General features: G+C 29.7%; 2 protein-coding genes and 1 pseudogene across 2 annotated transcripts; 1 reads left to right on the top strand and 2 right to left on the bottom strand.

The window, feature by feature from the left end:
• Window positions 1–389: 389 nt before the first annotated feature.
• LOC111004003 (zinc finger protein 431-like) lies at window positions 390–3,642 on the bottom strand. Its single transcript, XM_045628196.1, has 8 exons — window positions 3,483–3,642; window positions 3,140–3,269; window positions 2,933–3,065; window positions 2,491–2,609; window positions 2,247–2,389; window positions 1,914–2,109; window positions 982–1,100; window positions 390–659 (listed from the first exon to the last, which is right to left on the bottom strand). Exons 1-8 carry the CDS (start codon window positions 3,557–3,559, stop codon window positions 518–520), a joined length of 1,059 nt encoding a protein of 352 aa, XP_045484152.1. The 5' UTR covers window positions 3,560–3,642; the 3' UTR covers window positions 390–517.
• A 777-nt stretch (window positions 3,643–4,419) lies between these two features.
• Window positions 4,420–6,279, top strand: LOC111003970 (annotated as a pseudogene).
• Window positions 6,280–6,935: 656 nt separating this feature from the next.
• On the bottom strand, window positions 6,936–13,445 carry LOC111003969 (ubiquitin-conjugating enzyme E2 Q2). The gene is made up of 8 exons (XM_022274762.2): window positions 13,166–13,445; window positions 12,143–12,259; window positions 11,812–11,912; window positions 11,020–11,155; window positions 10,332–10,503; window positions 8,654–8,845; window positions 8,068–8,295; window positions 6,936–7,290 (listed from the first exon to the last, which is right to left on the bottom strand). Exons 1-8 carry the CDS (start codon window positions 13,325–13,327, stop codon window positions 7,259–7,261), a joined length of 1,140 nt encoding a protein of 379 aa, XP_022130454.1. The 5' UTR covers window positions 13,328–13,445; the 3' UTR covers window positions 6,936–7,258.
• Between the last annotated feature and the right edge of the window lie 1,456 nt (window positions 13,446–14,901).

The following is a 14,901-nucleotide window of genomic DNA, read 5'->3' as shown; positions in this document are numbered from 1 at the left end:
TTTTTGTACAAACATCTCAAATTTGTTTTAATTACAACATCCTTAGCACTGTACTCAAGTTAGCAATTGGCACAAAATCTCGAAATACAACCATACAACAATATGTAGAAATTCTGTTTACACGGACATTAAATTTTAAATTGCAAAGTGCTGCCAAAGCGACATGTGCTGTTTAGGGTAGACGAAGAATGAATGGTTTTATCCTTTCGATAATCATACCTTCGATTAACTCTTCAAGATACTCTCTCATCTTAATTGTCTTTTACGATCTGTCTTAAGATTTACACGATTATAAATATACGGACTATCAAGTGATATCGACCGTAGAACGATAAATGTACTTAGGTAACCATTTTGTGTTGGAAAGGGGTTTACAAGTGTACAAGAACAACTTTTCATAAACTATGTATTTACTTATTTAATCTTGACATGCCAATTACACATGAAATTTCAAAGCTTTAAGAGAGATCTTGACAGGCTTCCGTATTTTCTGTCTTCTGTTCACATTCAATGATATTTACTTATTACATGATACATCCGCCTTAACCTCATCCTTATTTTGTTCTTCATTATGGTAGCGCAAGTAATTAGGTTTGCAAGCTCTTGGATGTCCCGTTTTTATTTTGTGGACTTTTCTAAGGTGCTTGCGTAAATAATATCTGAAAAATAAATACAATTATTAAATATTCTACATGTTTAAATTTAAAAATAAAAACAGTACACACTTTCCATACAGTTTTAAAAAAATATATAATGGCAAAAGTTACTCATTATTGAATTTAAATTCTTATATAGTCTCTACTACTATATATATATATATGTATATATATAGTCCAATGCGTAAGGTGCATGATCCGTTTAAATTTGAATTGCAATAAACGAGTATTGTTACATGAACGTTTGAATGTAAAGCATGAAAAAAATAATCGAACATGCAAACTCAAACAGCGAGTTTCGTTTTATATAAAAAAAAACCCGTACCTTATTTTAAAAGTTTTACAACAAATATCACATGGGAAAGCCTCTTGATTTAAATGCATATCTTCGATGTGCTTTGTACGGTCATGCTTTGACGATGTTATCTTCTTACAATAAGGACACTAAAAAGATAAAATATACAATTAAAAAAAATTGCAAAGTTTCAAATGTTTTTACAGATGGGTTGGACCTATCTGAGAACAAAAAACTTTCTATTACTAATATTTTTTTTTTACAGCCTGTGACGTATGTCATGCGAGAGACACACCCCAGAGTAGATAAATCTAAATTGGAAAACGAAAGAATAAGACAAAAAGCCAAAGTCATTCAGTCATTATCTTCATCATGCTCAAAAACGGGCATTTCACGCCGCGCGCCTGGTATATAAGCACACATAAAAGGTGGTCTTTAATTACATGGGACATAAGACATATTATGGAAAGGACGATGGGCAAAGAGAAACAGGCGTCCTAGAATAAGGTAAATAGAATATAGAGATAACAGGAAAAGACTGGAGAAACAAAGTCATGGCAAAAGGAGGTTTGGAAAAAGCTGGAGGAAGCCAAGAATTAGTGCCCATCAATGGAACTGAAGGAAGTTCCGACAATCAGTAATGAGCTGAACTTTTTTTGCCCTAATCGTATGGTTGTAACTGGTAGAACTGTTACTATATAATATACATTGCAAACTTGTGTTGAGTTTCGTGTTTGTTTCAATAAATATGTGTATATAATGTGTCCAGGGACAGCTACACATATTTATCAAATATTCATTTATTAATAAATATGAGATCAGGGTCTGGCTAAGCCGCCATCGGTATAGTCTGTTAGAGAATTTCAAAAGAAACCCTTGGCACATACACAGACCAATAGTGTTGGGCATTACAAATTTCTCAGATTTTTTAATTAAAAGTTTTGTAGCAGGTAGGTAGGTACCTTGTATTGAATATTTCTGTGTTGACGGTCCATATGCTTTTTTAAATTTCCATGAGTGGTAGTTTTTTGAGGGCATTGAGTACGCTTAGGTCTGACTATTAAATGAATTATTTTATGCACCTTAAATAGTGCCACTGTTATTCTTCTGTATGGACAATTGCCAGTTAGATATGGAAAATTATTACTATGGCTTTTTCTGTAAATAATAAAATAATTTATAAGTATTTATAAATATTAAAAAATATCCTGTGGTTAATCAAAGCAATCTTGACCAACTTTGAGAAAATTCAGGAATGTAAGGTTATAAAAATACTACTCATATAAAAAACTTACAAATGAAGTGTGAGTTGTTCAACACAAGCCATAGTTTTGCCACAAACATCACATAATGCTGTTTCATTTTCTTCTACCTTAAAGTTTAATTCAGCATTTTCATCATTTTTATTGCATTCGGTCCAGTGCATGTCATATGAAATCTGGAATAATATGAGTCAACAAAAAATAGAATCAAGTGTAGTTATTTCAAAGGCTGTAGGTCCAATTATTAATTTCTATAGAGGAATTAAGTAAATGTTACCTGGTCTAAAAATTCCTTATTGCAAGAGGAACAAAGCCATGTATCTACTTCATCATCACAATGATTTGCTGGTGTTCCCTGTTCAAAAACCTGATCCCCATCAGTTTTAATATTTTGATCTAAAAATAAAAATATTTGTCACAACCAACAATAAACCATATGTGCAGTCCAAAATTACCAAGAGAATATTTAACAGGTTCTCCTTAAAACCTTTAATACTATTCACAGTGCTTTAATAATAAAAATATCTGATTTCCAATGTACCTATTAGTTATGTTGGAAACAAAAGTAAAATAAATTTCCAGTAATTACATAAAACCAATAATTTTATTTTGGGTGCAAAGGAAAGAAGTTAAAATTCCAACAGGATGTTTTGAATTTAATTATTACAAACTAAACACTTTGGTTGTCTACACTTTTGGAATATTTTTAAATAGCTTACCTTCTCTGTTTGATAGCTTTTTTAAACAGTTTTGGTTGTTTCTGAGACATAGCTCCCGAAAGAATATGGATCCTTTAAGTAGATTGAAGCAATTTTCACAGATATATTTTGAATATTTGTCAATATCAAGCATCTAAAAAATTGTAATTTTAAATTAGTACAATTTAATTTTACTAGTTGAATATGCTTTTCATAAGAAAAACTTACAAAAACTCCTGTGATATGCGTAACTTCTTCGGAAATATTTATATTACTTGTATTATCAAAAATAGGAATATCAGCATTTCCTTGGTTACATATCCGACACACATCTGAATGTGTCTTATCTTCTGATATTCTACAATCAAGTTTTAGGTTATACATGCTTACTATATTTAAAATTAACTTAATTAATTTTACTAGGTTGAAACTTATTATACTATTAATTTCTTGAATAGTTTTTTAGTGTTTTATCTCTTTTATTATTTCAGTTTAACCAATTGATGTATAAAAAAGGAGTTGATGTATAAAAACGAGTTTGGGTTAATCAACAAATAACATTTTAACTTACGATTGTAATATATTTGTCATACTTCTTTCCATAGCATCTACAAATGACCTTGACTTTAACATTACAAAAGAAGCCATGAGGTTTAATAACTATTCTAGAACTTTTAATTCGATTCGATTCCTGATTTGACAATTTCAGTGTTGCAACGTTATGACGAGGAAGAAATAGTGACGTTCAGTGTTCACAACCTGAAGCCAGGCAACTATCGTACCAGGGCCGAAAAATTATCGTACATGGATAAAAACTATCGTACAAGTCAGAAAATGGATAAAATACTTTTAAAAATCATATGAAACGTGAGAATAATATGTTGGAAATGATTTATAGTTTAAATCTTGTAAACTTGTGTTTTTTAAATTGAAAAAATAATAATTCAAATTAAATGTTTGACGTATGGCAAGACCTGAGCTGGGAGTGGACTAGGACACTTCGAGTGTGATGAACGTGCCAACATTTCAAATTTATAATTCGAATTGAACAGTGATGAAAGGATTGCGCCATGAAGCATCGGCATGTGATCCTAGTATAACAATCAGCCAAAAGATGGTACTAACACTAAAAAACTGTAATTATTATTGGGCTATCTGTGTAATTATCAAACTTTTCATGAGCACGGAAATTATCGTACAATCTGCGTACGATAGTCCCGTACCATCGTACATCGTACGTAGCTATGAAATTATCGTACATGTACGATAATTATCGTACGGTTGTGAACACTGTTACGTTCGCAAGCAAATTTATCTTGCGGTAAGATGAAGGCATGAGCGCTAAAATATGTCGATTTCGTATAAATTATCTGCATTAAGACTACTTTAACATCAACTAATGTACAATACAACAATAATAAAACATGTTATTTTTTGTAAAGGGTACTATTGTGATGTGTATATGTGATGTACAATAAATTTTTAGGCTACAGGAGTAAATATTTTTTTTAGAGTTGGTTACACTGGTTTGTTTACAATTCGTATTACCATTTCCCATAGGGCATTGTTAATTAATTATTTTGATGCATATTGTATTGTGCTATCTGATAACCAATTATCATTACTTTGGAAATTGATAAAGTTGTAAGTGATACAATAAAAAAATTATACATCTACCAAATTTAATACTAAGTTTATATTTCAAAATATGGCTAAATTGTACAAGAAAGATGCAAGCCCACCCGCTAGAACGGTTATGATTGCTTCCTATTTATTAGGAGTTCCTTACGAACCTCAAGAATTAAATCCACTATTACGGGAACAAGACACTCCAGAAATGTTCAAGGTTAGAAATTCTACATTTATTAAATACTCTACCCACTAATTCAAAGAGTGATAAAACAGTGTTTTCTGGATTCCCTCCTTATTATTCTTTGTATCCCCTAGAATCAAACACATCAAAATTCAAAAACATCAAGTAAGCCCTTAGTATCTTTAGCTAATCATATTTTGTTATAATGCTTTTCAGAAAAACCCTATGAAAACTATACCTTTGTGGGAAGAAGATAATTTCTGCTTAGCTGATAGGTGATTTTTTTTAAATAGCAGAATCTTTTAATATAAAAGTATTGATTAATGCATCATACTTTATTGTTGTGTACAATAGTAACTTATATATGAATCTATACATATTTCCAGCCATGCTATAATTCTCTACTTGTTTGATAAATAGTCCAAACCAGAGCATGAATATTTATATCCTAGAGACAAAAGAATAAGAGCTACTATTAATCAAAGATTATTCTTTGATTGCGGCATTTTATTTCCAAGATTAAGATCTATAATGGTATGTACACATTTTCTTGTTCAGTAAGTTAATAGAACTACAATATATGTAAGTAAAAAAGACCTTCCATACTATCACAAATTGCTTTCTTCGAGGGTAACAGGATCCCAAGTGGGTTTAATTAGTTTATCATCTTCGAACTGATGGATTATTTAGCTGTCAATGATCTATTAATTGTATGTTATTGTTAAACTGAGCTATGAAGAAAAATGTATTTTAAAGAGCTTGTAGCATTTGTAGGATTAAAAAAAACATGTTTAAATATTTTATAGATTGTAATTTAAATAAATGTATTTTCATAGTTTGACAATATTATTAAAGGGTCCAACATATACTGGAAAATTGTCAAAGTTATCAAATTCAATGATAAGGAATTTGGAAAGTGCCTATGAAACTCTAGAGAAATACCTCGAAAATACCATATACTTAGCTGACAATGTTATGACACTGGCTGACATAAGCATATTTACAACTATGTCTACTCTTAATGGTTTACATCCTATCAACAGTAACAGGTGGGTATTTTTGGAGTTTTGTATAAGTCTTAACAACCCCAAAGTAGGTATTACCTGTAATACTTCAAATCCCATTAATATTTAAAAATCTAACCAATCTTATAATTAAAAAGAAACACAACTTAACTAAAAAACATAGTACAATTATGAGTCACAAGCTCATAACTACATGTATAATATGTACATCCGGAAATGAGAATTAGTATTATATTTCTGCTAAACCACTCTTTTTGATTTGATTAAAAACTATATTGTTAAATTATTTCAGATATCCAAAACTAAAAAGGTGGTTTAATGTCATGTGTGCTGAAAACTTTAGTCATGAAATTAATGAACCAGGTGCCAAAGAACATGTGGAGGGACTTTTAGCTTTTATGAAAAACAATTATAATAAATCGAAACTTTAATATGAGTAAGGTTTAGCTATTAATTATTGTGACTCACACATTGTGGTTATTAAACATCTATATTGTGAGTGGTGCTAAATATATGAAATATTGTTACAACTGAATGTTTATTTTTGGAATCAACCTACACAGCCCTGCAATAATTTTATATGAAATATTTACCCTTAGTAATTAAATCAGCCGGATTACACAAAGTTCTCTTTCTGTCTAATTGGGTTGCTAAGATAAAAAGAGACAGTACTTATATACTGACAGTACGTACAGTACTTACTATAATGTAAGAACTAAACTCTTTATTAACTCAAGGTTTATAAATTAATGAATACATTTTTTACCTGTACACTGTGAAAGAAATTTACTACCAATTCCATGAAAGGCCCCAAAATTAGTGCTTCAGTTTTCTAGCGTACAAATGTTGCCACAAATTTTATAAGTCATTTCATAAGTCCATTGCTTACTAGCAAAATTGATAAGAGTTCTCCTTGTCACTATGTTGGAGACTCCGTTACTATATAATATACATTGCAAACTTGTGTTGCGTTTCGTGTTTGTTTCATTAAATTTGCCCTTTGAAGTTTTATCCGAATCAATAATTTAACACACCTTTTTTAATTAATTACTTCAATTAAAAAAAAGAAACCATGTATGTATACAGTTTTTTCTTCAACAGGTATAAAAGGCAAATAAATTGTTCATTCTGTGTAGTGCAAAGTCAATAATAATTAATCTTGAGATTAATTAAAATAAAACAAAAGTACGAATCACAGTTTTTTTATTCCGTAACTAAAAAGAAATGCAAAGAACTTTTCAACTTTACACTCCGTTAACATCTAGAATCTACACGTATGGATAACTTTACGAGAGAAAATTAATGATTACAAAAAACGTTACACATTACATTTTCTATAAGTCTTATAAGTCTTTTGCACTCGATAGCACTTACACATAGATACGGGTTTCATTCAGTCAGTCATAGACAACACAATACAAACTGCGCTCAAAACGTAATGGAATCGATTATTTCACTTCTCTCATTCAGTGCTAGTTTACACATTAGTCTTAGTTTAACGCGACACGATTAGCCGTCCTCCTTGGGCGGTGTGAACCATCCTGTAAAGAAAACATTTTAATACGAAAGAATATGATATATATGGAGACATGAACTCCCATGTCATTTGATAGGATATCCAGAAATTAAAATTCACTGTAGATCACAGGAAGCAATAGTTCTTGGACTACCCTCAACAATTACATTTCGTAACATGGCTTCAAATAGATACAGAATTTACTTTTTGAGGTAAATTAATGAAAGACAGTAAGTCTTATAAGCAATAAATAATTAAACTAATAAGGACATTGCATATGCAGAATTAATATCTATATCATCTATATTATACATGTGCCAAAATCCTTGTTACTTATGTATGTTTACTTTTCCATGCATTAAGTGTTAATTTAAATGAATAAATGAAATTTTTTCGAATTTTTAATTTTTGCACAACACATATAAGTAGAGATCATACAATTAGTATGTGCATAAACTTGTAGGATATAATTGAGTCCTTAAGGACCAATTTCATTAAATAATGTATTAAATGTTGGGTCCATATCACGTATATGTAATTGTACAATCAAGAAACACGGCAAACGTACGTAAAGTTAATTACGAGTATGTTAAGAAACAAGTGCAAAATTTTGTATTTGATGATACAGAAAAGTAAAAAATAGGTAACTATGGGACACTTATGTATGCATAAAATATGAAGAAAAAGAAATCAAGTTAGCAATGACTTTCCACTAAAACCGATTCAGGATCCTAATTATAATTAACTATATTTTCATTTTCTTTTTTTAATTTGAGCCATGAAACAACATAAAAATACAAACCATTCTTCTCATGTATCTGCACGAGGCACTTGAAGCTCTGTTGCGCGCGCGCAAGGCTATATTGCGACTGCGACACGACTTTCGTCGCGCCAAATTGTATCCGCGCTTTACCCTTTACTAGGGTTGCCGCGATTTGCATTATGACCGCTTCTACCGTGTAAGCGGATGACCAGCCTTGTTTCGTGAGTAGTTCCATACAGATTGCACCACCCACTAGGACGTAGCCCCCTGGAAGCAGAAAATTGTTTTGAGGGGTAACTAATTTTCAATCTAATATATAATAAGTAATTGTTATTTAAAAGTATATACTTAGAGAGAAATCATAATGAGAGTTTGGCCACTTTTATACATATAAGATTTACCTTAACAACTTAAAAAAGTTTAAGATGCATATGATATTAAATTAAAGAATTATAGTTATTCAAAATTTTCCACCAACATCAACTTTTACCGGTACATTTATATTTATAAGTCTAAAACATATTATTTCTAGTTTATGCAACCCTAACTAGTAATGGCAAAGCATCAAAACATCGAGTTAATTAAATAATTAATAAAGTCCCGTTTAAATTTTGAATGAACTTACCCGAAATTATCGGATAAACAACCCTAACAAAGGGCGGCTCGAATGGATATGTTTCCTTAAACATGATATTGAGGAGTATGGAGTCCTTGCCCTCTTTTTCTTTTAATACTAGCAGATCATTGTGTAGCGGACTGTCAGGATCAACTGACCGCAATCTTATATTCCATTCATATAAAGAATCATTTACCAGTTCTGAAAGTAAATAATATAATAAGATTAATATTAATACAATAGCAGGGAACACCATCACTTGAATGTTTATATATAGAAAAAATATTTAGTAAAAATCAAGTAAATTCAAAATTGCTAATCAAATCAAAGTCGAAAGTTGAGAAATACCATGAGGCTTTGAGATGGAAGTTTAGAAAAGGTAATTACTATTGTCACTTTATTTTCTGTACAGCAATATGGCTAAATAATATTTTAAGGAAAATTGTGCTTGTATTGATGTGTTTAATACACAATTTACGGTAATCCTAAGCAAAACAACGAACTCTAAATTTAATATGGATAGAATGAACTACCAAACAAATTTTAAACTGTAAATTTTTCCAGTATATATCAGTAGCAAAGACAATTAAAATAGTTACAATGACGTAGGATATTGCAATTGATCCATACTAGTCAATATTAACATTCATAAAATGGGAATACTATTATTATAACTCATAATATTACATTTACTTTGTATACTTTAAGATCTTGGGTTGAAATAAAAATATTATATAACTAAATTCATACATATTATTGGAATTGAAAGTAAAACTTTGAGAATAAAAAATCGTTAATAACATTGTTTTCTATATTATCTATACTTATATATTTAAGTTTCATTAGATACATTTATTAAAAATATGTATATTTTTATATTAAATAATTATAATAATGTAGAAAGAACCAAAAAAAAATATGTCGAAATTATTAAATTATTGCTCATTGAGTGCTGGATATATTGTGTTCTCTTTTTCACGAGGACACCATGTTCTCCAAACAATTCCATTGCTACTCCGTATGTCAATTCTACAAAGTACTTTATATATGAATAAATCAATATTTAGATATACATAAATATCAATTAAAATTTAGATATACATAAATATCAATTAATCTATCAATCAAAGTTTACTAAACATTCTTGTACGCAAGCATCTTTATATATCTATATATATCTTCATACAAATGCAGTAACAGATAATATAATATTACGGAGTTCTTGGTTTTAATAAGTTAACTTAACAGTTTTGTTTGACTGTTTATGCTTTATAAATATACTATTCATTTGCTAAAAATAAATAAATAATGTCAGTACAAAATAATATTTCAAACAAATAATTGCACGACTCGACTATAGTATATACACCCGCCTTCACTTTTTCCTGCCATCGATTCAAAAATTTATGGACATCACCATCTATTAGTGAATAGCATAAGATATTGCTTTTGACTAAACACAAGTGTTCATTGGTTTTATTGCTATATAAAAAAAGGATATATATGTATTAAAGATTATGATTTGGATTCAAAATTTAATATTTATAAAAATATTATGAACACTCAATTGTTTATGTTGCTAACATGTAAAAATAGTTTAACTTTCCCCTAAATCAGAACATTGCTAGTCTATTACTTTAATTGTCTTTGGTATTAGCTATCCTGTATTAAAGTTATTGTAACACACCTATGGAATACATATTGCTCTTGAATGAGTGTGAGCGGTATATATCTCGTAGCTCCTTCATAAGTCTATCTGTAGCCTGCAGGCTGCCTGATACACTGCCTGACAGGTAATCTTGTCGTTGATTTTGCCTCAACCGTTCTAGTGTTGCTAGGTGTTCTGTTTCCATATCATCCTAAAAAGTTTATGTATTAATGAACAAGCAATATTTTACTTCCAACTTAGCCTCTTATTTATCAAGTAAAGTTTTTTTACCATAAACAATATTAGAAACAATAAATTATGTTTACTTAAAAAAAACTTTTTGCATTCAAACAGACACTAGTCATCACACACAAGACATCTGTGTTGTGGGTAATTTGATATTTTTGAAGGTACTTTTTGCTAAAGCAAGTGATAATTTTTGTTTTATTAACATTAAAAATGTAATATGATTTATTTAAAAATAATTGCCAGTATTGCAGAACACAGACGGATGTTCATCAGATGTCATTTAAATAATCACGGGGTTTGGTGGAAGACAAAGAAGAAGCATCCATTTGGAGCTTGGAGTATTGTGCACTGCATAGTTGCAGACAACAATAGATGATTCAAAGCAAGTGATCATATGAAAGAAGTTGGGATTAATGTTCACAGTTTAAAACATTTGTAAAATAAAAAACACCAAGGTTTGTGTTAAATTTAAATTTACCTTGTTGCTTCTAGCTGCATCCTCAACCATTTCTAGTGGCAGGTCATCCTCTCCTTCTGAATCATCTTCTTCAGCAGCCATGTCTTCATCTTCTTCTGTTCCGGATTCAGCGCCGTTAGATGTTACACTTGGTACTCTGAAATTTTTTAATAACAATTTAGAATCAAAAACTTTAGATTTTTTGTAATTCTATCATTTCTTTTCTACACATTTTCATTATTATTATATTAAATTGCTTGGCGTCATTTGTATTATATAGTGTAATGGTTGCACCTTCTACCAAACATTTAATAAACCCTAAAACTTGGTGATTACAGCGAGTGGCGGAAAGTGGTATAGGTGGTATAAATGTGTAAATATATAAAAACATTTTAAAATGTACCTAATGGTATGTGGCCAAACACATTTTTCTGATAAAATAGGGAATATCACTCTAACCATATTAAAATTATTAGATACAAAAAAATCTGACATAATTACTAAACTGACTTCTTATGTATACAAACTACGTCATATGAAAACAATTAAGAACCATCTAGTGTTATCAAATGTTGACGAAACATAATCTTTATTTACAAAATGGCTGTAGTTAGCGTCATTCAAAACAATCAAGAAACTATTCGGAATTAAATCTATTATTTTCTGTTGATTTTAATTTTTACCATTTTTTTATATGATACCAATAATGCAAAATATGTTACAGTTACTAATTTATTAGAAAAATCATAATTTTTAGTATTATTTGTTTGGCAATATTCTTTAACTCAAAAAGGTAGTCAAATAATATCAAACCTATGTTGTGGTGCAGGATAGATGGGCAGCGAGAGTGAATCCAAGTCTGGAGGCTCAGGGATACCATGTAACTTGCACAATTCTCTCAACAATATACCAACCTAGAAACATATAATGTATTTTATACAAACAGCCATGCATACAGTTATGTATTCATTTAAATTAATTTTAAAGTGAAATTAAAAGAAAAATTGGCAAAACATCTTTTAAATATTACTTCAAATGTATATAACTAAGCACTGTTGTTTCTATTCACAATGACTGGACAGGATAGAACTTTGCAGGTTTAACTTTTAGTTCCTTAGAACTTAAATATTATATTTATTTGTACCTGATTTATAACATGATTGTCTCTTCCCTGTGTGTTTGTTAAAATTTGAACTGCATTGGTCACTATGGGATCCTCACTTTCTGCAAACCAAACTGGTGGTGTGGTGGGGTATGTTTCCTTGAAATACCAAAGTCAAATTACACTTGAGTAATGTAAGTAATATAAGTTAAAGATTCAATATTGATAGTCAACAATGCTGGTAGTATTACTTTATTATACATTATATGAATGATTTATTAGTTAAATGAAAATTATTTCAAGCTTACAGATACATGTTTTACTGTATAAACATTGCATTAATAGTTCTTTTTTAGGGTATTTTTCGTCTTCATTGTGTTTAAAAAATCGTTATTAGAAATGTTATTAGAAGGCTAATAAAATATTTTTTATAAATAAGTTGAGAAAAATTAGATATCCCCCCAAACATATGCAAATATAATGTCTACAGATATGGAATCCTTTTAATTTAAACATTCATAGTCATAGCAATAACAATTGTGTACAACAACAGACAAATGGTTTAAATCTAACAATAACGCAACATAAATAAAAAAAACAGGTAGAAAACATGACGAATAGCTTTTGTCCTAAAATTCGCATTTTTACCGTTATTCAAACAAAACAGTGCTTCCTCAATAAACGTAGCCGTAACTAGTTAAACACACCAAGAAATGCGCACTGAAATTAAATGATCAATACAATGATTCGTCATGGACCCGAGAAACAGTTTCGGGTTATTATAAGTGTGGCGATCGAAACTTGCGCGCATTGCACCAGTTTTGCATCATTAGTCAACTGTAAACATCAAACCTACAATATTAAATAGAATACCACTATATGAACAGATGGAATGGTGCCTACGTCTAGAAAATAATCACTTCCGTAAATCTTTTGTTGACAGCCCTGCCCTCATAAACAACGTCCCTTTGTCATAAAGATAATCAATATCAGCATTCATTAACAACTAAATGTTACTGTCGTGCATCTAAGTTAATTTCAAATATATATATAAAGAATACTCACTGTGATATTTGCATGTATTTCATATTTTTTTCCATTTTTGCCAACGAATCTGCAGGTCAGTTCGTCGACACTAGCTGACATTATCTGAAATCGCTCATGATTTTTGGGAAACACTTGCTCTAACGTTTTAATTTCTAACTTAAGTGTATTTAAGCAAGCCATTAGTGTACAGAAACACTAAGTTTTTAAGATAAATAACTAGTCACCACTTTTGAATACATGGGAGCTGTTTTACATTCACTCCATCGAGCAAAATGGCGGCTGCAATGCAATGTCGGAGTAAAACTCAAAATCAAAATATCGACGTTAGAGGGCAGTAATGCTATGATCTGTACAAAGTACAAAATTATTCTGTTTTATGGCCATTTTTCAACTTACACTCTGTGGAGATGTTTTTTGGCGCATGCAAATTATTTCGTCAGATTCAGCAGGGAGTTGGCGGGTAACCAAATATTCTATCTTTTGTATTAGTTATATGACTTTATTAATTTATTCACGACTATATATTATATTACGTGTTCTTATTACGTATACTATATTTTTTGGAGTTTATATACATATATATATCGTATATTTTCGTCGAAAGTTGCCATATTTTTTCTATAATGTATTACTATGAAAATTGTAGTTTCTATTCCTGATCATACTGCATTACATAAAATCGAAATATCGACGTGATAATGCCTTATCACGTTTCACTCCGACAACTTCCAAAAATAATTATCACATTTAAAATATTCCAGAAAAATATATATTTTTAAATCGATTCGAATCCTCGAGCGTGAGTTGATTGAATCGATTTCTTTTAAAAAAAATAGTTTTTTTCCAAGTTTGCATTTATGAAGTAATTATAAATTTATGTAATAAAAAACCCATACCGCAATAAATGATTAACTATCAGTAAAATCTGTGTTTTAGTTCAGGGAACTCAGGAAAGACAATACTTTTTATTACCAAATCAAAGTCAAATCAGGTATCTATAAATATTTTTTTATATTATTAAGTATTTTTGATTATATTTTTAAATTGTATAGAAAACATAATACATGAAAAAAGTTACAAGTTCCCATTGGTCCCATTATATCAACACTTTTTGATGATCTCACGATGCTCATTTATGATATAGTTAGTTATATATATATATAGATATATAAGTCGTGATAGATTTTTTTTTGTTTTTGCTAGTATAGTTCAGGAGTCATATTTGAGGTGCACAACTGTTGTAAATTACTTATTAACATGCTAATATTTAACAATAACAAGTAACACAACAAACTCTTAATAGTAGCATAAAAGTTAAAAATAAGAACTTACTTTACGTGCATTTAATTATTTATTATTCTGTTACAAAGAGTAAACAAAATTATGTAATTCGACTACACAGCATTATTTTAACTAACAAACAAATGGCACAATATCAATAAACATGAAAAAATACAAAAAGTCAGAGACTACAATCGCAAATTTTTTTATTAAATAGAAGCGAAGAAAATTATGTATACAGCCATCTCGATTAATTAACCCTGTAACCGGCAAGACTATAAAATTTCGGGTAGGTACATTTAACACCCAATAAATTTTTAATAATTTTATGGTTTTCAAGATAACAAAAAATATTATAGCACAGCGGTGTTAAATGTGACGGAGATTGTCAGCATAAAGGAAAATAACATTCGTGAAAATTTTGCTAATTGCTTAAACCTTTGCAAATTAATATATCATTGTTTCGTATACTT

The sequence above is a fragment of the Pieris rapae genome, chromosome 5, assembly GCF_905147795.1.
Source record: "Pieris rapae chromosome 5, ilPieRapa1.1, whole genome shotgun sequence".
In the NCBI taxonomy this organism is placed as follows: Eukaryota; Metazoa; Arthropoda; class Insecta; order Lepidoptera; family Pieridae; genus Pieris; species Pieris rapae.
This window is presented reverse-complemented; position numbering and strand designations above follow the sequence as displayed.